The sequence below is a fragment of the Paralichthys olivaceus genome, chromosome 15, assembly GCF_024713975.1.
Source record: "Paralichthys olivaceus isolate ysfri-2021 chromosome 15, ASM2471397v2, whole genome shotgun sequence".
Lineage (NCBI taxonomy): Eukaryota > Metazoa > Chordata > Actinopteri > Pleuronectiformes > Paralichthyidae > Paralichthys > Paralichthys olivaceus.
The window spans coordinates 15,017,992-15,043,493 of NC_091107.1; the positions used below are offsets into that span (position 1 = coordinate 15,017,992).

The 25,502-nt window shown below is 41.1% G+C and overlaps 1 protein-coding gene across 2 annotated transcripts; it reads left to right on the forward strand.

Moving 5' to 3' along the window:
* On the forward strand, positions 1–25,400 carry nectin3b (nectin cell adhesion molecule 3b). Of its 2 annotated transcripts, XM_020086049.2 has the most exons (8): positions 1–262; positions 6,763–7,107; positions 7,650–7,949; positions 9,745–9,862; positions 10,048–10,199; positions 20,064–20,208; positions 22,738–22,840; positions 23,317–25,400. In XM_020086049.2, the coding sequence occupies exons 1-8, from the start codon at positions 184–186 to the stop codon at positions 23,479–23,481; spliced, it is 1,407 nt and encodes a 468-aa protein (XP_019941608.1). In that variant the 5' UTR covers positions 1–183; the 3' UTR covers positions 23,482–25,400. The 2 variants fall into 2 exon arrangements, with proteins under 2 accessions (XP_019941608.1, XP_019941607.1); XM_020086048.2 differs by lacking the exons at positions 20,064–20,208; positions 22,738–22,840; positions 23,317–25,400 and adding an exon at positions 12,630–17,015 and having other exon boundaries at positions 10–262.
* The last annotated feature ends 102 nt before the right edge of the window (positions 25,401–25,502 follow it).

Genomic DNA, 25,502 nt, shown 5'->3' on the forward strand with positions numbered 1-25,502 from the left:
TGGAGCCTCGACAATAGATCGTTCACTGCTGCGGTCAGGTGAGCTCCGGGTCCCCCCGCTCCACGGAGCAGATGGTACAGCCCGCATGCAGTTGATAGTTGTTGCTGAGGAGGTTCCTGCTCACACCATCCAACCTGCTCTCCGCCCGGGTCCTGTGGCTGCAGGCTGCGCTGCTTCTCCAACATGCCCCCGTCTGAACAGCGGAGCCACCGCGGAGGACGCAGCGTGGTCGCGTTGCTTCACATTTTGTGCAGTATTACAGGTGAGCCCTGTTTTCTTCCCGCTAGCCCTTTTCTGTTTGTTCCGCGGACGCTGCACAGAAGTTTGGAGAGGGAGCTGCGTGTCTCTCGCTCCGAGCAGGAATCCCGGGGAAAACCGGCGACCACCGCGTGCTACCACCGGCGGGATTAGTAGAAGTTTATTAAGTTTAGCAGGTATCCTCTGTAGGTTTAAGTAAACTTGGTTATAAGTTGTCAGGGACGTATTGGAAGAGGTAGCTAGCCGGCAGCACCACCGCGGATGATGGTGCGACCCGAGGCTGCCATAGAAACCCTCCATAGAAACCCCTGAGGAGCAAGCAGCCATATTCATTAACGTATATACAAATCCCCAACCTACATTTGGCTCAATGCAGAGTTAGTGGGAGACATATTAGCTTCAGATGCATTTTCTGTTAAAGTTATGTGGTGCTGCGGTTTGTCTAAATCTTCCAAAACTGTTTGGGAACTTGCACGTGTGCCACGAGAGGTGACTGCACGTCTGCACCTTGCAGGTGGATGAGGATCAGACACCATGTGTCTGCAGTTCAGACTGAGCTGCTCAAGTTTGTGTGAGGGAGAAGCAATATTTGACAGGGTGTGTTGCCTGGACACAGGGTTTCTGCACAAAACTCAAAAGAACAAAAGTCAGAACTGAATAAGTTCAGTTATTTATAAAAATTATAATATATACCATCACCATCTAGTCCTATATTCGAAAATGTCTATATTGGCACTATTCAATGAAGTGGGACTTATGAAACCAAGCTCAAATATATATTTTTATTAAAAAACTATCCCAGATTCTAATGGGGAATACAAGTATTTTTCAGCCTGTGCATGTCGCCCACATGCACAGTGGTACTTGCAAAAACCTCTGGAATCGGCACTGTAGACATCCTTCTCCGACAGGCACGACACTGGGCAGTAGCTACTATATAATCTTATGGGGCATCTGCGACAGAAATGTCCACAATTTTGAGGGGGCAGAATAAGGCTCAAATTTGGCAATATCACACGTCTCACTGAGCTATGAGTGAATTGGGCCGGACTATTTGGTCCCTAGTTTTCCTCTTACCATAGCTGAAGGTAGGAGGACAATATTGACCTCTTTCTGTAAATACAGTTCAGTGCATCACTGTCACAAGCTACATCATAACTACATCTATATAGATTTTGAACAGTATTAAATTGCAATCAGTTTTCTCTTTTTCTCATAACCTGCAGAGACTTTTGGAGAGAACAAAAGTTCAGGCCTAAACAGCCACTTCACCTCCGAGTTGAGGTGCATAGACCGGTGTCAATTTGACTTGCTTCACTTTAAGTCTGCTATACATTTCAATGAGGTGTTTGACCTTGTGCCTTTGTTGAATGTAGAATAGATGCACACACCCGTACAGCTAATAACGTCTTAAAGGGGAACAAACACTGTTTTCTCTTGTACACATGTGCCATTAAATGCACTAATCATATTCCTGACCATGAGGGGGCAGAAAAACAGAATGAAGAGTCGCGTCATGTCTCCAGCTTATAAAGTTGGTATCGCGAACATGCTAACTACTTCTACATCCAGCACAGTGGATGTTTCACACATGAGAACAACCATTCAGAAAATTCTACATTCAGCCATAGAAGAAAAAAGCTAAATTCTCCATAACAAGGGCACTGGTTCCCTTTTGAATTAAATACTTCTATAAGATTAAATTTTAATGTTAACCGTATTCATATTTAATGTAATTAACAATATTTATGTGCATTAATTAATTAGTAAACTTGCACAAAACACTTGCTAAGTTGAGTTTTGAGCACTTGAGTGTTTAACATTAGGTAGTGACATCCCTCCTTTACTGGCTTCCTCTTACAGACATTAATTACAGAGACTGACATGGCCCTCCACAGTCTTATTTATTCTGTCACAGTTTCATAATGAACCTGATTTTTTTTTACCCTTTTTATAATAACATGATTGTTTGAGTTTGAATGCAGTATTTTGCATTATTACTTCATCAAAGTCATAGTACATTACAACTCTTCAGTCGCTTATAAATTTGTATCACATGAATGTTATTTCTTGTCATTTCGCAGTTTTAAGTACATCCTAAGAAGCAAGTAAAACAAACCTGCAGAGCAAAACATTGCTCCACAGCACCAGTATTGTTACGGAATTCCATATTGTAATTTATTTAGTTTGTACATTCTATGTAATGCACACAGTGTCAAGTTGGCCCAGCATCATTTTCACATCAGTAGTCATTAAAAATATTTTTGATTAAAAAAAAAAAAAAAAAAAAAATGTATCTAATGACTGGGCCCTGAGCTGATTTACCAATGATGAACAGCTTATCAGAACCAGGAAGCCAGTTTAAGAATATGTATGTGAATAATTTCAGCAAAAAAGTTGATTTGAAGGTCAAATAAGATCAATATGTCAAACGACTATTTTCAATCCTTCTCTCTCCTGCTCTGGACAGCTGACTCGGCGACTTCCACCCCAACACCATCACTATTTATGTTCTGATTTCCACTTTTAACAAGACATGCTGCCCGCTGGCAAGACACTCATATTAATACACTCGCTGCCACATAAGTGGTGCATGTGAAGGTAGTATTGACTAAAGTGAGAACGAGCAGCAGAGTGTCCCCGGGGAGCAGTGTGTCCTTGATGACAGAATATATTTGTGCGTGTGTATGTGTGTGGTCTAGGTATTACTTATGTTGTGGGGACCTGAATCTGAGTCACAATTTAGAGACTTTACCGACCCTATTGGGATAAAGTCCAAATCCCGATAATGTAATCATTAAATTTTAAGGTGAAGACATGATGAGGTTTAGGGGGTTAGGCATGTGTGTATGTGTGTTGCATTTGCAAGCCAATTTGAAAGCATCTCTTTGATGATAGAAGGATAGAAAAAACTTGAAGGACTTTTCTCTCTGGAGGCAGAAGACGAAGAGAGAGAACTGTTATTTCTATGTCAGATAGTCGTCATACAAGACCAGTTAGACTTTGCTTTTATTTTAATTACTCCCTTATTCTGAGTTGCAGAAATGAGGGCATTTTTATGTAAGGTTGTCGTCATGTCACCAGTGAAAATTTAATAAAGCCGCTTTACCTAACTGAGCTGTTATTCCTAACATCTAACAAATAGTCAGTGGTAAAAATCAGTTTCTACTTGAGGAATAGGTTCACTCCCAGTGTACTGCACAGTTACCATCTGGAATGAAGTGTGCCATTTTGCACAGTTTATACAAAATGCAAATAGTATGCGTTGTGTTTTCATTCAGAAAGTGTGAATCATTTACTATGTCTGTTTCCACTGGTTTATTTACATTAGCTCGGGGCCAATTTTTCATCTGCATAGCAGCTTTATTCCTCTGAGGAAGTTGTTATAGGTGTGTTGTGCAAAATGTGTGATGTGGGAGTAATCAGGAAGGAAAGCTGCCATATATGTGAGCATGGCTCTTCAACTGGAGGCTCATTCAAGCGGTTCATTTTGCTGGTCATTATACCGCCACACCAGCAACAGTGATGGAGCCATTATGTCTACAAGTTGTAGATCCATTGATCTGTTTGTCCATCGCATTCTCATGCGCTAACTCAGGAAACACTTTAGGCAGTTTCTTCACATTTGGCACAAACTTCCACTTGAACTCAAATAAACTGATAAGAGTTTGGTTGTCAAAGGGCACGGTCATGGTGACCTCATAAAACACGTTATTAGCCATAAATTCATGCACTAAAAATAAAACATAAATGACAAAGTGATAACATTTAGTATCCAACGGGGAAATAATTGGTGGAGTGGTGTCGCATCTCTGATAAAAAATGTTTTGTTGGCCACAAATGGCATTGGCATGATATTCTCCATTGCAACACTGGCACTATGACAACTAATGATTGTAACAGTTGCCAAACAAATTCATAATATTGGTAACAGCAAGTTGGCTAACATTACCACGCCTGCTCTAGTCGGTCATCTAGGAAAACCGAAATGTCACATTGCCAATCACGTTACCTGCTTATCATGCAGGTGAACAGCCAACTACGTCAAGTTGCACCTCTTTAGCAGCTCTTAAGGGTCTCCATCTTGGAAAAAAACATTCAATATTGACTCTGATCTTATCACCTTCTTTGTCGGAGGTATTTTTTGCCGAGGGAACATGGTTTCTTCAGTGGAGGGAATTCTTGAAAGTAGCTTGCACATGAACATATACACAGAAATCTGTTTTGTTATGGGCATCTAACTATTGTTCTTAGACAAACTTAAAAAATGTGAACATATCCTTCAATGCAGCGTATCCCTGATTATGAGTTTTTGTTATCAGTGAATTTAGCTAATTTACACTACTGTGTGTGTATTTCTATCTTTGACTGTTAGATCTTACAGAGTGAAGACATATAGCCTGTTTTTACAACTTCAACAGATTGTTTGAGGGTTAAGACTATTGTATGGTTAAGGTGAATGTAAGGGTTGGGGTTAGGCATTTAGATGTTAAGGTTAAGGTTAGTGTAAGGGGCTAGAGAATGAAATGAGTGTCCTAAAAAAGAGTGAAGTACAAGAATGTGTGCTTTTGTGTGTGTTTTATTGTCAGTTGAAATCAATATATTGCTCTAAATTGCACATGAAATGGACTCCAACACTTCACATATCCCCATTGATATCTCCTCCCTTTTCTCTGCATGAGTAACACAATGACTCATTATGCCCACTCTTCCAAAAATGAATGCTCTCCAGATTTAATTTTCACAATTAAATATTTGGCTTGTGTTTCAGATATTTATTTACAGCCCAATCTGTTAAACAATTATCAAAAGTTGATTCATAATTATTTTGAAACCAATACAATACAATATTTATTACCAGATTTGGTGAATACATCACTATAATTGGTTAAACTGTCCCACTAATCAGGAAGCTCTAATAACTAACCTTGTAATTAACATCTGAACCTGTTAGTGAAAACTGACAAAAACTTGAAAAACTGTCAAACAAGTATCAAGTTCTCACAAGTTCAGACTTTACTCCAATAACAGTACAATTTAATAAGTAAATATAAAAGAGGATATATAGATAAGTTTTCCTTACTTGATGGGAAGGGAAATTTCCTTCTACAGTATTATTGTTTGAGGACATGGCCTTATAAGTGTGTGATGAGCCAGAGACGGAGCTGCTTTTGGCAAAACAACAATAGAATATTTGGAGTCAGTTGCCAAGCAGCACAGCAGGTTTTGATTTACGATGATGTCTTCCTGCTGGCAGCTTGTTGCAATTAGTGATGTGCTTGAAGGCTCTGGCAGTCTAGTGGTGTTATATTTTCTTTTCTACATTGCTAACGTCATTCCTGTGTTTTCTGTTTGCCGGAGTCCTGGCGATATATATTTCCTCTGAGGAGGGTTTCATACGTGACTTTCCTCTCGCCTCTCCTCACTCAGCCTTCTTTTTCTCCTCTCAGCGATGATGTCATCGTCATGTGTTAGCATATCTCTTCCCCGCTTTTTCCTTTTTTTTTTTTTTCTTTCCCTGCCGGTCGCAGTCTGTTCTCCTCATATCCCTTTGACTTTCCTCAACGCGATGCTGAGCGCCTGCTTTCAAGACACGCCACATTTCTGACAAGTGCAGGTGACAGAGTGCATGGGCTAGTTATATTTGGACAAAGGCCACACAGACGGCCTGCTTTTGATTTCTGAATTCAGGTCGGGAGGAGGAAATCTATAGAGAAGAAACTATTCAATCAAATGAACAGTCAATCACACACTCAGCTGTATGTTACATGTTTGATAAAGCCCAACACCTACTGTGGTGATATCAAGATCTGATATTGGTACATAGTACATCATTTAGCAAAACTTAATACTCACTAATCCTGTCACCAAGAGCTGAGGGATGAAAATGTTAAAGGGAGAGGTACTCATGGACAAGTTACCAGGGCCAACATACAGAGACAAACAAATATTCCCTCTGACATTCACACCTACTGTCAATTTGGATTCTCCATTAGATTTAACAGCGGTCTGCATGTCTGTGGACTGTCGGAGTAAACCAGAGAAACCCTGGGAGAAAATTCAAAGTCAGCACATAGACTCCTGGCCAAACTGGGAATCGAACCTTCTTGGTGTGAGACAACAGTATTTACCACTGCACAACAGTGCCACCCTGTATATAAAATATTATAAATTATCAAAACCTCTCTATTTCAGATTTTTCATAAATTTCTCAACTTTCAGCTCCAATATCCATACACATTTTTCCACCAAGCAGCTCTGTGTTTAATAAAAGGCTTGCAACTATATAGATTCTCATTTTTTTATTTCACTGCTGTGAATTTCTAACAATGAAGGATGGCTCTGTATATGTACAAATAACAAATAACAGATATAAAAGGAAAGAAGTGTAATTTTTTTTATTTTTTTTTATAAAGGTTTGGTTTAATTACAATTATCCAAAACCTTTGCAGATGAACGTGATGGCATGTGGCTTCAGTCCTGTTTTCCTATGTGTCTTTGCAGGTGTGTGTTGCAGTCAGGTGGTGGTACCTCAGAGGGTGAGCGCTGTGCTGGGGAAGAATGCGACATTGGAGTGCAGGGTAGAGGTGGGAACAAACCTCACTCTCACTCAGAGTTCCTGGGAGCGCCGCCTACCTTCAGGCTCCGTCACCTTGGCTGTTTACAACCCACTGCATGGCATCTCCATCCCAGAGCTTAGCCACCGCTTGTATTTCCGCTCACCCTCCTCTCACGACGCCACCATCGTCCTGGAAAACGTGGGTTTTGCTGACGTCGGGATCTACACCTGTAAGGTCGCTACATTTCCTCTGGGAAATACTCAAGCCTCCACTACGGTCAATGTGCTCGGTAAGTATTTGTAGCATGTGTGATTTTGAATATTTATCAAAATCAATATCAAATGTGAATAAACTGCATGTGTAAATGTAAATTGATTGTCTTTCGGGACAAAACAAGATATTTGAAGATATTGCGAGCAAATCGAGGACAATGAGTTTTACAGCATCAGAAAACAGTCTTGTTAGCCTTGAGTCTAGTATTAGCCCTTGTTTATAAGGACCTGTTGAGTAATAGCGGGTTCCAATGCTGTGTTTTCAATTTTACTGAAAGAACTACCCTTTTGTGTTCATTTGGATCACAGGTTGTCACTGATGGCTTACAGACACACTGCGTGTGTGTGCTCACTTTGTTCACAGAACAGATCACAGGGATGGTTAGAGCTGCTAATGGTGGTTTGGCTTTGGTTTTAGTGGAAGAGGTGAAGAAAATTGAATTAAAGCTGCGAGAAAAGAAAACTGGTATTGATTTAAAAGAAGAAAGATGACCTGAGAAGGATGTTGAAATTCTAACGCGTCTCCCGCCTTGTTGTTTGTTCTCTCTCTGAATCACAGTGGAGCCGAAGGTCTACGTGTCAGCAGGTTCAACCGCCCTGATCGATGGCGGCAATGAAACCGTGGTGGCCACCTGCATCGCTGAGCGGGCTCGGCCTCCCGCTGAGGTTTCCTGGGAGTCCAACCTGTTTGGCCAGTCAGAAGTGCAGCTGTTCGACGAGGTCAACGGCACCACCAGCACACAGGTGCGCTACCTATGGCAGCCCACGCGCCACGTCCAAGGCCACGCTCTCACCTGTGTGGTCCGCCACCCAGCTCTGCTGAATGACTTCAGGATCCCATACCAGCTGAACGTGCAGTGTGAGTGTCTCTGTGGGCTGAAAGAGCCTTATATCAAAGATATAGATTAATATTGATTCTGTTCTGCTACAAGGCTTTCATTTCCTCTGCCAAGGAGGTTATGTTTTCTCCTCTTGTCTGTTGGTTTGTTTGTAAGTAAGTTTACACAAAAACGATTGAAAGGATTCCCACCAAACTTGGTGTAATAATGTGGTACGGGTCAGGGAAGAACCCACTACATTTTGGTGTTGTGGATCAGGAGGCAGTTCCAGGATTTTTTTTCCCACTTCTTAAGGACAATTTTTCCACATGAACACTGTATGCAGGGTATAAGTCCTGGAAAAAATCAGGCACATATATGAAACTGTTATCTATGACTTTGTTTTAAATGTTTTTTAATAATAATCGCACAATTATTAGACTTGACAGAATAAACTTAAAGAGTCGATTAAGGTCCAAGTTTAGCTGTCATTTGATGAGGACATACACGACAGCCTAAACATTTAATTTTGTATTTAACACAAAGTACGGTCTTAAAAGTGATGGTATTTAATTTCCTACAGCAGACAATTGATAGCCCTTGGCCTTGTCTGTGTTGATGTTTGATTTATTTGAAGCACATCAACAACAATCCACTTTAGAAGCAGCTGAATTGATGGCGATGAAATGTGTCTGGATGAAAACGACTAGCCACTCATGCTTCTCACAGGTGTTGATTATGGTTTAAGAAAGGCTGTCCTTGGTGTTCTCTGTCATTCATCTTTTTTCCCCACAGTCTATAGGCTTTTCTGCGTCAGTACATTGCCACTATTTGTAGCCTTTAACTGCCAAAAGAAGAAGTGTTTTCTGCCAGTACATATCTTTACTTTAAGGGGCACAAATGTGTCTTTTTATTTGAGATACATACTGGTGAAAGGGGTAAAATAACCCACATGAAAATATTTTAGTTTGACAGATAATTTTAACTTTGCTCTGAGTTAGTGTTTTGTGACAGATGGCTGCAACAAAGGATTTTATGCTCATTTGGTGTCGGCACAGTGACAGACAGTTCCAAACATAAAACATAGCAAACATTTATCCATGGAACAATGCCCTGTATTCTGTAGTGTAAGTAGCTGAACAAATGGCAACGAACAGAGGAGCTGTCTTAATATAGACATCTGTGAAAACCCCATGATAACTTGGCACTGAAGAGAACTGGAGAACATTGTTGTTGACCTGGATTTAAAATGTGCAAATCATTGTAGCATGCAAGCGATGTCTGGTAGTTCCTCTGTAGGTGCTGTTTTGATTGTATAGTTTGCTAAACATCTTTGTGCATATTTGGATGACATCACGACCGACCCCAGACACCATATAATGCTGCACACAAAAAATAGTCATCTTGTTTGTTTCTTTTTAACGTATGAAAATGTACCTTGGTTTACCCTGTTAACACTAGAGCCGGACCAATACAGGTTTTTAAGAATGATTCCAAGACTGATATTGGAGTAAAACATTTTTTGTTTATATGTTAAAAAATAAAAATGGCAATTATTACAAAGATGTCCTTATCAAACCTATGTGACAAAGAAATGTAGTTGAGGCTTTAACTTTTTTATAAATCACTCTAAAGAAGAAAAAAAAGAGAAAAGTGTTGCACATAGATGAACTTTATGAATGGGTGAATGTAAAATTGTGCTGTAAAGTGCTTTAATTGGTCTTCAAGACAAGAAAAGCGCTGTATAAATACAGACCATTTACTACTGTTCTGTCTGCACAAGAACTTTTTTCTTAGGTTCTGATTTCTCTGTTTTTGTTGTTTGTCTTTCTGTAGTTGCTCCTGACATCTCAGTGGTGGGCTACGATGGAGACTGGTATGCGGGTCGGGAAAACGTTCAAATGACGTGCAAAGCCAACGCAAACCCACCAGCTCATCACTTCAGATGGATCAGGTCTGTATGTCTGTGCGCGTGACCTTTTCTGAGTTTTTCTTGGTTTCTGAAGGCCACATTGAGGATTAGCAACTGAAGAGTAATGTTGATGTGAACTCTATTTAAATCTATCATGTCATTTTGCATAATAAGATGTTTGTTGTAGGTGTGCTTGTGTCTAAATGTTTGTCTCTTGTGTGTCACAGATTGGACAGTGAAATGCCAGAAGGGGTGGAAATAATAAATAGCACTCTGCTCTTCCTGCGTCCCCTTCAGCGGAATGACTCTGGAGTTTACAGGTGTGAGGTTGCCAATGACATCAACCTCCGCAGTCGGGATGTGCGCATTCTCATACAAGGTGAGCGGAGTGTACACACCAGAACACAGCTGACTCCTATTGCCTTCTCCTCCCTTAGGAAGCATTGTGCGTGCATGCAGGTCATGGAGGGTATCACTGCCTGTGACATTGTCCTTCAAGCTGAAACGTGACACTGTATCACTCTGGCTCATCCTCTACATACTGATTGTATGTCTATCACAGCCACGGCACAGTGTGTTGGCACTGATAATAGTGATAATATTAGCTTGAGTTTTAATTGCATGCTGATTAACATTAGGTCTCCAGATGTTCAAAAGGGAAGTTCAGCTGCCAAACAGCTGCAAAGATTTAAGGCCTCTTCAGACCACCGTGCACTGCCTCTGCTCCGTCCTCTTGGCTTGGTATCTGAGTGTGTCATGTCACTCTGTTGTGTTTGATGAGCATGTTCATCTGGTTTCCTAAACTCGCTCTTGTCTGTGGAAGCCCTCTCAATGAATGATGCCCTGATTATGATGTGATTTTCTCTCTACATCTTTCTCGTTTCCTTTCTGTGTTTCTTTTATTTCTGCATGTGTCAAGCAGTAAGAGGCAAAACCCTGCAGCCTGACGGAGATGATGTCCCAGATTCATAAAACATTAACTAGTTCTTCTCAACTCCTATTTATTATTTATCATCCATATTTCATTTTCCTTTGAGAGGACCTGTACGGGTATGCATAAGCTTACACGTGTTGGTGTACCCTCGGTTGTGTATGTGTGTTGCTGTGGGTGTGCTCACATATGTCAGTTCGACTGCCTCTGCATGGAGTTGGACGACTGAGACTACAAACATTTGGGTTCATGTTACTTAGCTCTCAGATGTGAATCTTTTCCTCACATCTGGAAGGGCACTGAGGTTAAAATGGCAGAGCTATTTAGCAGCTCCATTAGAGCTTTTAGACTTTCCATTACTTGAGCTCTGTCTGATTATGGCTGTTTGCTTTTCTCTTGTGTGGCTCCACCACTAATATAGTTCACAGTAATAGTGTTGTAATTCAATATTGTTATATAACGCCTAATTTTACTTGCAAAATATTAAGTATATCATGCAATTTCCAAAATTATATGTATTCCTGTGCAAAAATGCATTTCAAATTCCATTGTTAATTCACCTCAGTGAGTCACACATAGTTTATGTAATAAATATCTTTATAATATATAAAATATGTATTTTAATTAGTTTTATTTTAATGAACTCTGTGTAGGGACTCTAACCATGTCAAACAATCCATCAGACACTGACTATCCTCAATGTGACACCAGGATTCTGACAGAGCGACAGAATAACGTGTTTACAGAGTTTCACCTACTAATAATTTGGGGGATTTGGATTATTTCCTTTCACAGTTTCAGAAATCAGGTATTTTAAGAGAGCGGGTTTCACAGACAGAAGCTTCTCTGCCAACAAAGCAAGTAATGAATTACTGACCCGTTACAAAGCTGTACATATTAAGTGTTACACACTCCTATTAAACTGAATGGACATGAAACTACCTGGGTGAGGCAAAGTCCTCCACTGAGCCAAGTAATCTTAAAATATGGCATCACCAAAGCTGTTCTTAGTTTCCAGATGGAAATGAAAAAGGAAATGGTGCACTTAGAGGCCAACAGCAAACACACAGCTTCATGGAGCTAATACTGACCTGCAGATAAGACCTGCTGGAGCAGTCATGACATTGGAAAAAGTTGGTTAATATCACCTAGGTTACAAGTGCACATAATTTGATATCCAGGTGCAAACCCAGAAGAAATATTTTACTGAATTTCACTTTTTCACAGCATTTTAAGACTGATTTCTGTTGGTAAACTCAATGAATGTTTTTAATTTGTGCATAATATACTCTTCTCAGTCTTTGGTTTCTTCAGTGGTCTTGCGTCTGCGTTACCTCAGAATCTCATTTTAGGCTAACAGTGTTCTAAAACTCAATAATCTCTGTCCACACAAGCATTATAGTTCCGTATCAGTAATAAACCCCGTCCATATGAGCACACCTGAAAACGTATATCATGTGACCATTCACACTGGGCATGTGCTTACTAGTGTAAACGGACAGGAGTTTGTCTACTGTGCAGTTAATTGCTTAGTGACAGAAAATACAACGAACAGAAATTTTTATTAAAAGAAAGACATGGGATTAATTCTCTTGGACCAATCAAATTCTAGTGTTTTGTTTTACACATATCTATTCTTCATTGTATAGTAATGGAACACTGCAGCTACAAGTTCTGAAGAGTTGGCAGCGCAGACCTGAGCTCACTGAGACCATGTACTGAATAGTTTAGTATGTGTGGTAGTTTAGTTGATGTTTTTTAACTTATCCTTTCTTAGTAAAATGCTGATGTAGTTGGCATTGACAATCTCTGCTTCTCTGTCTGTTCATCTCTCCCTTCCATCGTCTACTCCCCTCTTACCCTCCTCTCCTCCATTAGATCCTCCCACCATGCCTTCCACCATTACTGCTCCTGTCCTAACTGGCTCTGCCTCCTCCACCTTAGTGGATGATAAGGGCCATGTCCTCCTCAGCTTCCCCACACTCGAAGCCCTACCTGAGAGTAATCTTGGTTCCATAGTGGGTGGTGCTGTGGGTGGGGTCTTGTTCCTGCTACTGCTGCTGTCTCTGGTAGGTGTGTATTACCTACGCAAACAGCAGACCTTCCACGGGAATTACTACACCAAGCCGTACTTGGGTCCCAATGACCTCCAGAAAGCCCCCACGCAGCACGAGCTCCACCCAACCAAAGCCGGCAGCAGCAGCTCCTGCCGCCGAGACCACGACCGGGAGGAGTGGGGCGACCGCCAGCTCAAACAAGAGCGTGACCGCCGTCACCATAGCGACTATAACGGAGAGGAGTATCCCCCTAACGGCTACACTAGGGCAATGAGGGAGAGCAGTCACCACAGCCATCAGCAGAATCACCAACGTGAACACACACAGTATTCTAGTCCACAGCAGGCCAGATTCCCTCATTCACCGAAGCCTCAGGGAAACGGCTCCCCCTACCTTTCAGATGACTGCTACGATAGCGGGCCTGAAGGGGACTATGTCTCTCACACAGATGGCTCGGTCATTTCACGTAGGGAGTGGTATGTTTGACAAGTTGGTTCTCCAGGAGCAGAAATGCTACATAAATAGGAAGTTTTCATTTATTAAATAAGAAAGAAGAAACACATTATTTCTGTTTTGTACGCACACAGTCTCAGTTCTGTACTTCACTTGTTCCACAAGCGTCCTGGACGACACTTGATTTAATGTTTCTCTTTGTCTTGGGGAAAGACTGGACTGTTCAGCTCCACACCTACATGCCTACAAAAGTGGACATGTCACTAGTTTGTGTGTGTAGAGCCTCACAAAAGACAATGCTGTATGTGCTGTTTCTGCCTTACTACATGGACTGCCAATGTATTTAGTATTACTCATGTCTTTCAGTGGTGTGACAGCCTCGGGACTTTGAGATCACATATGTTTGTCTTTGAAGAAAGTTATTTTTAGTTTTTCAACAAAATCAGCCTTTTTGGGCTATGTGGCGCTTTTTTGTATTGTATATGTGTTTCTATTGATTACACTAAATACATTTACTTTAGAAGACATGGTTATGATTAGCCGATATTCAAGAATGGTGCAGAACCCGATTGGAAATAAATCCATAAAATTGAGGTGGTCACAAGAACTTTCCCCAAAACTCAGTATAGGGCTCAGCAGAGGCTATATAAGCTGATTCAAAAAGGTCTTGCTGAGAAATCAATATCCCTCCATGCTTAGTGACCTCATGCTCCCTCATGCTCATACATATTATTGCACTCCCTTTTGCATAACTTAATAATGGGCAAACCGGATGATCAGACCATTTCTTTCCTTCTTAAATATCTGCCCTTTATTTAAATTACCGCAATGGGAGACTTGTGAGGTCGAGGACTTGACCGTCGATGTCCTAGTAACGTCCTTTAAAAGTGATGGCCCAGAGTGGGAAACTTAAGAGCATTTCTACGGTATGCCCTCAGCTCGTCTTATATCCCCAGGAGGCCGGGATAGAGAGCGGCTAAGCAGAGAAGCCTGTGTGCATGAGGCACAATCCACTGTAGCAACAGACTCGGTGTGTCACATAGTCGAGCTTTGATATGCAAATTTGCCACACCATCCTTTTTGTTCACTGTAGAAAATAAGTTAGAATATTATTACTTAACCATTTATTTTTTATCTCACATGGGGATTATGGATATGTTTGTATTTGCTCTCTACCCCCCAAACCAGGACTCTGGGAAATTGTTTGGCTTGTTTGAAGCAGGCCGTCGGTATGGCAGCCACCATGCACTGGCCTCCTTGTCACAAAGTATTTTGTCAGACAAAGAAATCATTCAGAAGTGCAGCCAGGACACTATTACACATAACTACCCATGGTCTAATTTCACTACTCTCAGTAATCTGTTGAAACAAGAAGCAATTACAATCTGAGGCATTAATAGGCTTATTGTGGCTTATCCATGTGTGCAACTGCACACTCTAATCATACTAACCAGTTATTTGAAGCATTTATGATTATTATTATTATTATTATAACTCATACTATTAGATAATTCAGACAAATCGGGTCTTTTGTGCTGGATGTGCTGTCTCTGTCACCTGTGGTTATCAAACTGTCCACTCAGCTCTTTATCCACAGCACAGTGCTTACTCATCAGAAGGGACAGACAATTTGTTTTAGTGCACTGATGATTAAATCTTTCACTTTGAGTAGTGATAAAATAATCTGGCTTGAGTTGCAACTAATTCTGTATTTCTTTGTTTCCAGCCTTATTTTACTGCCCATTAAGGTGCTCAAACAATTGCAGGACTATGACTGAACTAAGATGAAAGTGTTTTTTTTTGTATATGTCAGTGTCCAGTGGTCAGGAGTCAAAGCTATTAGGGAGTTCAAGATACATTTCAGTTTTTGTATGTGATTGGCTGACACAGATAAAAAGTGTTCAACAGTTCACCAGACTGCATGGAGGCTATCCCACAGTTTATTTCATGTACACTATAGTGTTTGTGAAGACATGACAACTTCAGTAGTGTGGTCACCTTTACAATATTTGCAGTAAGATGCCAAATATTTGTTGAACTTGTATGTATAGATAGAATATGATGATGACGACAGTGCGTCTCACAAGTATTAAGTGACTAGGTAGCAACTGATTATTATTACGTAGCTTCTATAAATTCCTAACGTATCACTGTTGTATACAGGGTCTTGTAGCCTGAAATAGAAATGAAAAGATGCTTTTTGGCCACTTTAATATTACAGTAAGAGTCGAGAAAATGGGATTAAGTTATATCGTTATGAACCTGCACTAATTTGTCAGGGTATGAATCATGTGGCGTTAAAATGAATCTTGTGGCGATTCTCATGTGAGATTTAATAATGTGCCACTGTGACTTGCAAGCGGACAATATGACACCTGTGTCGTTATTCCAAGTGTTTCAGATGCTGTGCAGTGCAGCAGGACTAACACCAAGCTTCCCATTTCAATAACTACCTTGCATTTCAGTTTACTCTAGTCATATTAATATGATTCCTTCACACTATGGGTGTGATACGACAAGTTTTGGTTTAATGTACCCTCCTGAGATTTCTTGCCTAAAACACTACACTTGATAATCTACTCAACACACTGTCAAAGGTTTTGATATGGACTATTTCTGTGGTAGAATGTAGTTCACATAAAAAAAATTCAAGTGTCTGTCACCCAAATTAACCAAGGAGATATATTTTTTAGATGTTGCCTTTTTTTTTTTAATTTGATGTAATTTTCCAACCCTTTCGAAAAACTACAATGGCACTCAGTGCAGTGCATGTCTTTGTTAAGGTCCAACAATCTCCTTAAAACCAATCAAGCTGCACCAAATTTCATAAACTAATAGATCTAATTTTACTTAAGGTGTTGGATTTCATTCCATTTAGATCCACATATTATTTCCGGTCAAATTTGTGTAAAAACCTGTGTCTATACATCCAAATTTACATGTAAAAGAGAAAAGAGCTTGGGTGAACCACAAAACCTCATTTAAATGGTTGAACTGGTGATGTTGCTGCTGACTCCTGTGATTTCTGTATTTCACATGAATGCAGAAAGCAACAGGAAGCACAGCAGCCTCATCCCGTTGTTTTGTTTGCTTCTATGCACTAAGACGGAAATTCCACTAATCAATATATTATTTTTGCTCGACTCGTCAGTTTGCAGCCCTGCACCTGGATTAATGAAGTTCTTTTGTACTGTGACATTTGTATAGACATCAGTCATCAATATCTTCAGGAGACGTCCTTCACTTTGGGTTGAGAAATACAACTAGTGCCTTAGATACCTAGATGAAGACATTTCAGTGTTTTTCTTAATATTGGATGTGGCGACCTGATTTTCTTTAGCATTTTTGATTTTTACTGCATAATGTTTGTGGGGAGGACTCAGTGGTGCCATATTCACTTCTCAGCCCTTGTCACTATGATGATTGATGACGCAGTATATTTACAAATCTAGAGGCATTAAAACACACACACAAAGATGATGCTTAAATGAATTTTAATATAAAATGAGTTAAATCTCTACTTCATATCTATGTGTCAGGGTTTTTTTTGTTTTTTGTTGAATCACTGTTGTTAAAAAGACTGAAGAAATAACTTCAGTCTCACATTATTCAAATGCACCTTGTGGTCATGTTTGTTTTTGTATATACAGAAGGAAAAAAAAAAAGAATATTTATGTGGGTGACAACAGTGATGCATTATTTTGTCAAACGTTCTGAGAAACTTTAGTTGAATAAAGCACCTTAGCACCTGTGAGTGATTCTCTCTGGAGGTTTTTCCATCTCGCCATTACTCAGACTGCTCAGTCTCAGCCTCTTTGTGCTTCTGTAAATGACATCATCTCTCACTCCCTAACGCATAATGCTGCATAACCACCCCCCCAAACCCAGTACGCACGTGTGGGACGCCATACATGATGTAATCCACAATCCTTTTTTTGTCCACTTCACCATATCTCCATTACGCTTTAATATCTGAGAATGCTTCAGGAGTTTGATTTATCGGTTTGCTTTAAAATACAATGGTGGAATAGTGAGCGCTTCCTGTCCACTGGAGTACGAGCGGAGATCGAGCAGCACCTCTGCTCTATGTGCCTTCTTGTTTGCTTTGTTTCAGAGTAGAAAGGCCCTCGCTCTCCCCTGCAGCTCCTCTCCTTTGTGAATTCAACCCCCCTTGTGTCTTTCTCCCACTGTCTACCAGCTGGTAAAATTAAATGCTGAGTGTTTATGTCTGGCCCAAAGTCCCCACTCTCCAGCCCATTGACTGTCCCCATGGCAACAAGCTCATCTGGAGCTGCTGATGGAGGCTGTCTTCCCACAAGCTCTACCTGGCCACAGAAAAGTGGGAGGGAGAGGGGATGCCAGGGGGGGGCGAGCGTGGAGCAAAAAGGTTAAATGTGCTGCTGTGAAAAGCGAGAGCAGAAAATTAGCCACTGGAATTGAAAATGGCCCGTTATGTTCTGCTGCACTGCAGAGTGCTCCTCTGGCTGTGAGGGCGTATCATGCCAATGTGACCTTGACACCGTTCAGCATGGACCTCAGGTCTTCATGACAGACGCACTTCCCTCTGAACATCTTTATTTCAGCCGACCTTGCTGTCTTATATAGACCTTATCATGGTCGCAGCAGTTGTTGTCACTCTGACCTTGAAATGGGGCATGCACAGTCTGAAAATACACAGCGGAGCAGCTCGGTATATAGCGACAAATGATGTCAGCCGGCAACGCTTGTGTTTGTTTGAGACTTGTTAGGAAGATCAGTGGATTTGCTTTTTGCCTGCACACACAACAGTTTCCAAGGAGACTTTTCAGAACACACAAAGAAGCGAGCAAACGTCTCGAGCAGTGAGAGGGATGCAGCACTGACGTCTGTTTACGAGAGACTTTGATAATAACTCCCCAGCAGAAATGGGATCAAATTGTTTCCATCATTGAGCTAAAAATATTGAAATAGATGACACACTGCCTGCAGCTCTAATCCCCCCCACCCCCTGTTGTCTGACCCTTGACCCTGCTGGGTAGATTTTGGGACAGGGGTGGTAGGGGTGGGGGTTAGGGTTAGCCTTTGCTCCCACGCTTCTCCTCAGTTGACCATGCTGCACAGTGTTAAATTCATGATGAGCATGTCAGCCTCTCTGACCTCGATGAGCGATCGGCGTGCACTTTTTTCACGGCTTCCCAGGGATGACGTGCGTGTGATAAAGTGCTGAAGTAGAAGAGACGGAGAAGTTCTTGTGCCGGAGCCAGAGCCCCGAGTGGGGACAGTTGATCCACCACTAACACCGCTAATCCGAGCCCCTCCAGAACGGATGGTATTTAAACAAATGAGATGTTCAATTGGGACAAAAATGTCAACCGAACATTGATAAATATGTTTACGCATATCATTGCCTTATTTTTAGCTAAATGACTCTCGTAAGAAGCACTATGGGAGATTAATGATGTATTAAGCTGCACCTTAGTTCTATCTGATCTCAGGATTTCCCTATAATAACATATGAGATAAGTTTAGACTGGTCTGTGATTAAACCTCATGAACTCCTGAAGGTGTTTCTTACATGTTGGGTTTAAAAGCAATTTATATTTCTAGTCACGTCATGAATGTTTGAGAAATTGTCTGTCTCCTGCAGCAGCATTACGACATAATGAACTGCATTTATAAAGGCCTTTTGATCAACTCAAGAGTCTCTTGTCATAGCTCAGCCGCCATCGAAGGTAATCGAGCGGTTATTAACTGTGAGAGGACGTTGTAAAGGGAGCGGAGAGGGAGGGGGGAGGGGAAGAAGGGGCTTTCAGGGGCTGAGCTAAAGTCCCGGCTTGTGCAATCTGCATCATAATTGAACTGTTATTTAGGATTCTCGTCTCAGCATGTTATTGATTTTTCTTCTTTTCTTTCCCCCCCTGTCACCTCAACACCTTCTTAAACCAACTGGAAATGACCACTGCACATTTTGTTTTTTTTTCCCTTGTCACTTTTTGACTTGGATTTTTTCAGTGTCCCACAATAACAGTAACACATTTACAGCTGATTGGCCAAAGCTCGCTGTTCTGTGAGTTTAATGCATCTTAATCACTGATTAATCCTAATCCCCTCAATGGACTACATGGAGTATATGCAAGCATATGGTCTGACAAAGCTAATTCAACAGACACAACAACTGTATCAAGTCCACACACAAAAGCGGGGAGGGACAGGATGGATGGATAAAGATATAAAAGCTTAAAAGTGGGATATTAACTGATGTTTTATTTCTTAATAAGAATAAAACATGAAAATGAAACTATAGACTTTATTTCATGTATCTGATAAAAACCCATTCAAAACCCCAAATGTTCAGATTTTAGGGGGGAAATAATCAGAGCAGTAATGAGCATGGTTAAGACCTGCAGAGACACATTTTTTTTATTGTATGTGCCTCATGTACAATTTTATTAGCATTAAAACCCAACAATGATATCAATCAAGTGAACGTGTCTTGTTGCATTACTTAGAGCGCCCCTGTCTTGTAGTTTTGCTGACTGCAGATGGATACTGATGCAGACGCTCTGTCGGCTTTGTCAGTAGATGGCAACATGTTGACAAAAATGTTGTTGTTACTCCCCTTGCCTCTAGGTGGATCTGAAACTAAATGTACCCAGATGACACTGTGTCCTTGTTATACAAATATCCAATGCGCCCCTGACTATATTAACAGAAAATCCAAACAATATGAGCTTCATTTCCTCCAGCACAGGCCTTTGAGTGTGTCCCTTCTTCTCTCATGTTGTTCTTATCATAATGAGTCTCTCTCCCTCCTCTGTCTCAGACCAGTCTCAGGCAGAGAGGTCAAACTCCATCGCCGTGGCCGGAGCTGTCATGGGCGCAGTCCTCGCCCTCTTCCTCATTGTCATCTTCATCATCGTGATCCTCACCGCTCGCAAGGCCCCGCCGCCAGCCTTCACTGACAAAGTGTAAGTCTGACAAATAATTCATGCTGCACAACATGCTTGGCTGGATATTAGTGACACGAGAACTCGCGGGGTTGACTGGAGCCCATCGTGGGTTCAAGGAGTTGCTCCCTCCCCCTGCAGAGAGAGCTGCGGCGGAGCGCGGCCCCGGAGCAGGGAGGCTGCAGGACAAGGTTGAGGGGTGGCAGATGATTGCTGTCTTGGCAGCCAGCCCTTGTGCTGTTTTGATGCATCTGTTCCTGTAGTGCACCAGCACTCGTGTTAATGTTAGAAGAAGCAAAGAAGAAGAACTTTGAGGTTAAATTATTTACAGAAGAAGCTGGGTCACACTGCCAGAGACCCATGATTGACATTTCCCCGTGTGTGTATGTGTGTATGTGTGTCTGTGCCTGCCTTTTGTTCTTTGTTTCGTCTGTCTCTGTCGTGTCTCCTCTAAATAACTGTGACAGATGGTAAATTATAGGACTGAACAGGATCTTTTGTGTGTTCTAGTCCATAAGGATAAAACCTGGAGGGTTTATTCTGATTAAGTCTGCTTCAATTTATCATTAGAGTCCGCACAACAACACAAATGTGCACGATATGTGCCCAATCTTGCAGATCGACCTGCTACCCCATACATACAAATCATTATTATGAACCTGTGGAGCATATCTGCAAGGTTGCAGGTTGATCCCCTCATCCATCCTTGTTAGTGTGTCATTGTGCATGCTCACTCCACAGCCGCTGTTCGTTTTCTCAGCTGTGGTTTCCTCTCTCCAGTATCTCAAATGCTTTCTCACTGTCCTGTCAAAGATTTGTGACGTTTCTTTCCTCAGAACATTTTCACCTTTTTACATTGTGTATCCTCGTTTCAGTGACAGCGGCCTCTTCTGGGAAATTTGAAAAACATTTGCTGTGCACGCTTCAGACTGAGTTTGAGACTGAGTGATTATGTAACAGCACTGGTGAAAATAGCCCACCTACAATTGCTGCTGATTTTCTGAACACTGGCAGAAAACTGCATGAGCTGTGAGGGGAAAAAACGGTATAGAGGGCCCTGCATCACAGTATACTGACACTACAGGGTGGTATGTCTATCTGTGTGTTAGTCCGTGGTCAATGCCGTGACAAACTTAGCATCTTAAGTGTGACCGTGGTCGGTCCCAGTGGGATAATAGGGGGGGATGGCGCGGGAGGCTGGACGCAGGACCTCGTCCCTCTCCGTCATCACACGCAGGCGTGAGTGGAGGACAGCAGGTCACTGAGACACTAACTGTAATCTCCTACCAGCCCTCATCTGAAGTATGAAAGAGAAGCAGAGCATCAAGTGATATACAGTGTTAGAAAAATCAATGCCTGTCATGACATGGTTTTACAAATGGCCAAGGTCAGTCCCCAGGTTCGGTTAAGTAGTGGACGGGGATTTCAATAAATGAGGGAATGACTCTGACTTCAGCGTTTTACAGGGGTTTAGAGGAACAGCTGTCAAAAATCTGAAGATGTACTATCATGTATGAAAGTCCATCACCCTTATACCTGTGTTGTCAAATATCCTAAACCCTGCTGATTCAGTCATGCTGCCGTTAGTATCACTGGGTACCACCACACAGGGACACATGATTGATTTAGTATTGTATTTCCATAAAAATTAGAGGACTTGCAAGAGGAAGGGTTTTAAAAATAATCAATGCAGCAGAGGCTGATGATCTAAATGTGTAATCTTTAAGGCCGACTCAAGATAACCTGGATGACATCACTGTGACATCATCAGGGTTATTTTCTCAAGGTTAACAAAAGCAGCAAGAGGAGTTCCTCCGGCCGCTCATCATAACATTTTATTGGGTAATTGATTTTTTACTAAGCGGAAACAATCACTAGAATAAAAGTATTATTCTCTTCTCATTAATATGCCTCTGTGCCGACGACAGCCAGTGGCCAACAGCATTAAGTCTTCTGGTTTTCTGTCTGCCTCATTCTTATAAACACATTATCTCACCCTGAGGGAATTTCAATGTTCATTTTGACTCAAGGTTAAACTGATAAGATTTATGTGGTTAAAGGTCAAGGTCACAGTGAATGTGATATATGAGGAACACCCATAGGCAATATCCTTTCATCCGGTACATCTACCAGGACTCATTGATGACCTAGTACTTAGGGGTCAAAGGTCAAGGTCACTGTGACTTCACACAACTCTTTTTTTGCATCTTGAATTAAGAATATTTTCAAATTTGACTGAAATGTTCACTTAGATTCAGAGACTCATTTATTAGATTTTGGTGGTTATAGGTCAGTGGTGAAGGTCATGGCCTCACAAAACGTGTTTTCTTGAACGTGATATAACTCAAGCCCAAAGTTGACCAGTTGGACATGAGGATGAACAGATTTCAGTGGTCAAAGGTGACAGTGACCTTATACGAATCTGGGAAAATAATGAAAGTGAAACTGCACTGTTTGGTGGAGGCACAAAACCACAGGGTGCTATTTCTAGCTTCTTAAAGGTAATCGCGAAAGCTGAAATCTCTCCATCCTCTCTCTGTGTTTCTGAAGGATTGACCTTCCTCCGACACACAAGCCGCCTCCTCCCTATTCTGAGAGAGCGCCGACCATACCTCTGGGGGTCCACGCATCACAAGTGGCCTGGCTCTGTCAGGTAACACCCCCTCCACACACACACACACACACACACACACACACACACTAAACTCCAATTGTGTATATGAATTCTAGTATCTACAAGGCAAACATTATCATCTGCTATAAGCATAATGAATGAGCACCGAGTCACAATAGGAAGTAATAAGCAACTAACTGATATCATCGGTTTTTTATTAAGTAGGAGGCCTAATAACTCATTTACTATGCAAGATAGTTTAATTTTTAATTTGTGTTCTCAGCTCAACTCATGCTTTCATAAGCCTCTACTCTACGTCTATGTTTCTTATAGTCTTACCCAGCAACTTGCTCAATCTTTTTTTTCTCTTCAAGTGTATCACGACTTTCTGAGGCTCTGACATAAGAGATCACATGGGAAAATAAGACTATTTGGGGGTTTGGAGAGCAGCTGCTGGATATGAATGATGACACTCAAGTGTTTAATGATTCTTTGTTGTTTTTAAAAAAATGAAGAATCGCAGGGCGGAGCGCAGGTACGAGCTGAGTGATGGGCAGCGCCCATCCACAACAAGGCCCAGGCTGCAAAGCCCCACCCAGGAGCTGTCCCGCCTGGAGTGGGTATGTCACCAGAGCGGGACAGACCACGTGTACATCAACCACCGTGAACACTATGTGTGACGGACACCATGAACTCAGTCCAACAAGCAGCTGACAGACATTCACTCTGGAGGACCAGACTCACCTGATTTATTGAGGGTACCGTCTTTCTTTGCAGGCAGTTTTTCATTACATTTTACACATTTTACTTTTCTTACCATCTTAAATTCTCAAACATTTTGGACAATGCACTTATTTTCTTTCTTTTCTTTCTTGTTTAAAGTTATATGGAAAGATGAATCAATATGTAGTTGCAGCCGAGCACATAGTTAGCTTGGCTTAGCATAAAGACTGGAAACTGGGGGAAACAGCTAGCCTGGCTTTTGCAGTATACGTTTCCTAACGCTTTTGGAAATGAAGTGCATTTCCCAAAAATGTCAAAACATTCCTTTAATTCTTTTAGTTCCTTTTTAATTTTTGTTTTGCAAATGCATCAGTATTCAGTGTTTGATATCACTTACATGGGGTTTTAAAAATCACATGACAGAGAGAGCAAAACTCTCATTATCTGCCCCCCCCCCCGATCACTTTGTGCAGTATCCTTGATTTTAAACGTAGATGAAGAAGAGCTGAGGGTTGTATTCATCCACATGTCTGTGTTATCCTCTTGTCACAGAGGGTGGCGTGAAGCATAAATCTGAGGACTCTGTATTCTCAGGCATATCACAACTCACCAAACCAGGCCAGATCCAAACTTCTGAGGTCCACTGAGACCAGATGTACTAACTGCAACACAGACCCACGCTGGGATTAATTAAGGTATTTCTGTCCCACGTCTGTGATTTGCTGCTGTAATGTTATGACACAATGCTTTTCAGCAGCAGAAACTGTAGATTTGTAAATGTGTAGCCTCAGTCTCAGAGTCATAATCTACTAATCAGGGGAACAATACCGTGACACATTACTGATATCAGTGTTTACATATTTATATATATATGTACTGTAGAAACTGCACCTAAACTGAAATGTGGCTCTGTTAGGCTATGGTTACTATGAATTTCAAAGTGGAGAACTAACTGTTTTAAGTGCCATATTTACATTTTGATGGTATTCCTTTAAATATGCTGTGATGTATTTGTCCAATGTGGTTAATTGTGAGCATTTTCTTGATTTATCTACTAAATTGCAAGTGTGTGTTCTGTAAGTGGTCTTGCGATGAAACCCATCATCACGTCACAAAATCACATGCAAGTAATAACAGAGGGGACTATTAAAAGAAAGAAAAACTTCTGACTTGCTGTGAAAAATCAGATGTCTCTGCAGGAGTGTGTCTAACAACCTTCTAAAAGTGAGTCTCAGAGATGGAGGCTGTGAGTCCGTAAATGTAGAAATGAGAAGAAGTCCTTAAAGATATGACAGAGTTTGAATTGACGTATTTGAGAAAAATTCATCTCAAGGTCACAGTGACATTGCATCCACAGTGATTCTTACGACAGATAGTTTTTTTTGCCCAGCAAAATTTAGAGTAGATGAATCAGTGTTTGTGTTGGAGGAGCCATGACTCATTTTGTATTGACGACAGTGTTTGGATTCATTTATTTCTATAGATCAGTCAGAGCAGTGGGATGTGTAGCTGACACTCTCCAAGAGGGACATCTAGTGGTCAAATGTGTTAGTGTAAGCATCACCATCACTGCATCTACAGCAAAATAATAGAAGTGATGTCTTCTCAGTTTCAATTGGAGTTTTAAGATGAAATAATAATCAGTGTTAATATTAGTTAATGTGAAAAGTTGATATGTCAATCGCATATCATATTTACTGGTTTATCCAACTGGACTGCAGGGAAGTATGAATGTCAGATGACATTTAAGAAATCACCCCATCAGGAATCTTACAGGGAAATATTTCTTTGTAGTGCTGATTTAGACAAATCTGTATATTTGTTAAAATAATGCACTAATATGATTATTAAGACAATAAATACTGATGCTATTGAAGCATGTGACTCATATTAACTGTGTCCTGAGTTGTCTCCACTGATTTACACAAGGTAAGAGTAACAGACCTTTTTAACATGTCACACACAATTTCACACAATA

Excerpts from the sequence above, each read along its gene's own strand:
- nectin3b (XM_020086048.2), top strand. The coding sequence starts at position 184 with ATGCCCCCGTCTGAACAGCGGAGCCACCGCGGAGGACGCAGCGTGGTC. Across the intron at positions 263-6,762 it reads CATTTTGTGCAGTATTACAG|GTGTGTGTTGCAGTCAGGTG; the intron begins GTGAGCCCTGTT and ends GTGTCTTTGCAG. Across the intron at positions 10,200-12,629 it reads TGTGCGCATTCTCATACAAG|ATCCTCCCACCATGCCTTCC; the intron begins GTGAGCGGAGTG and ends CTCCTCCATTAG.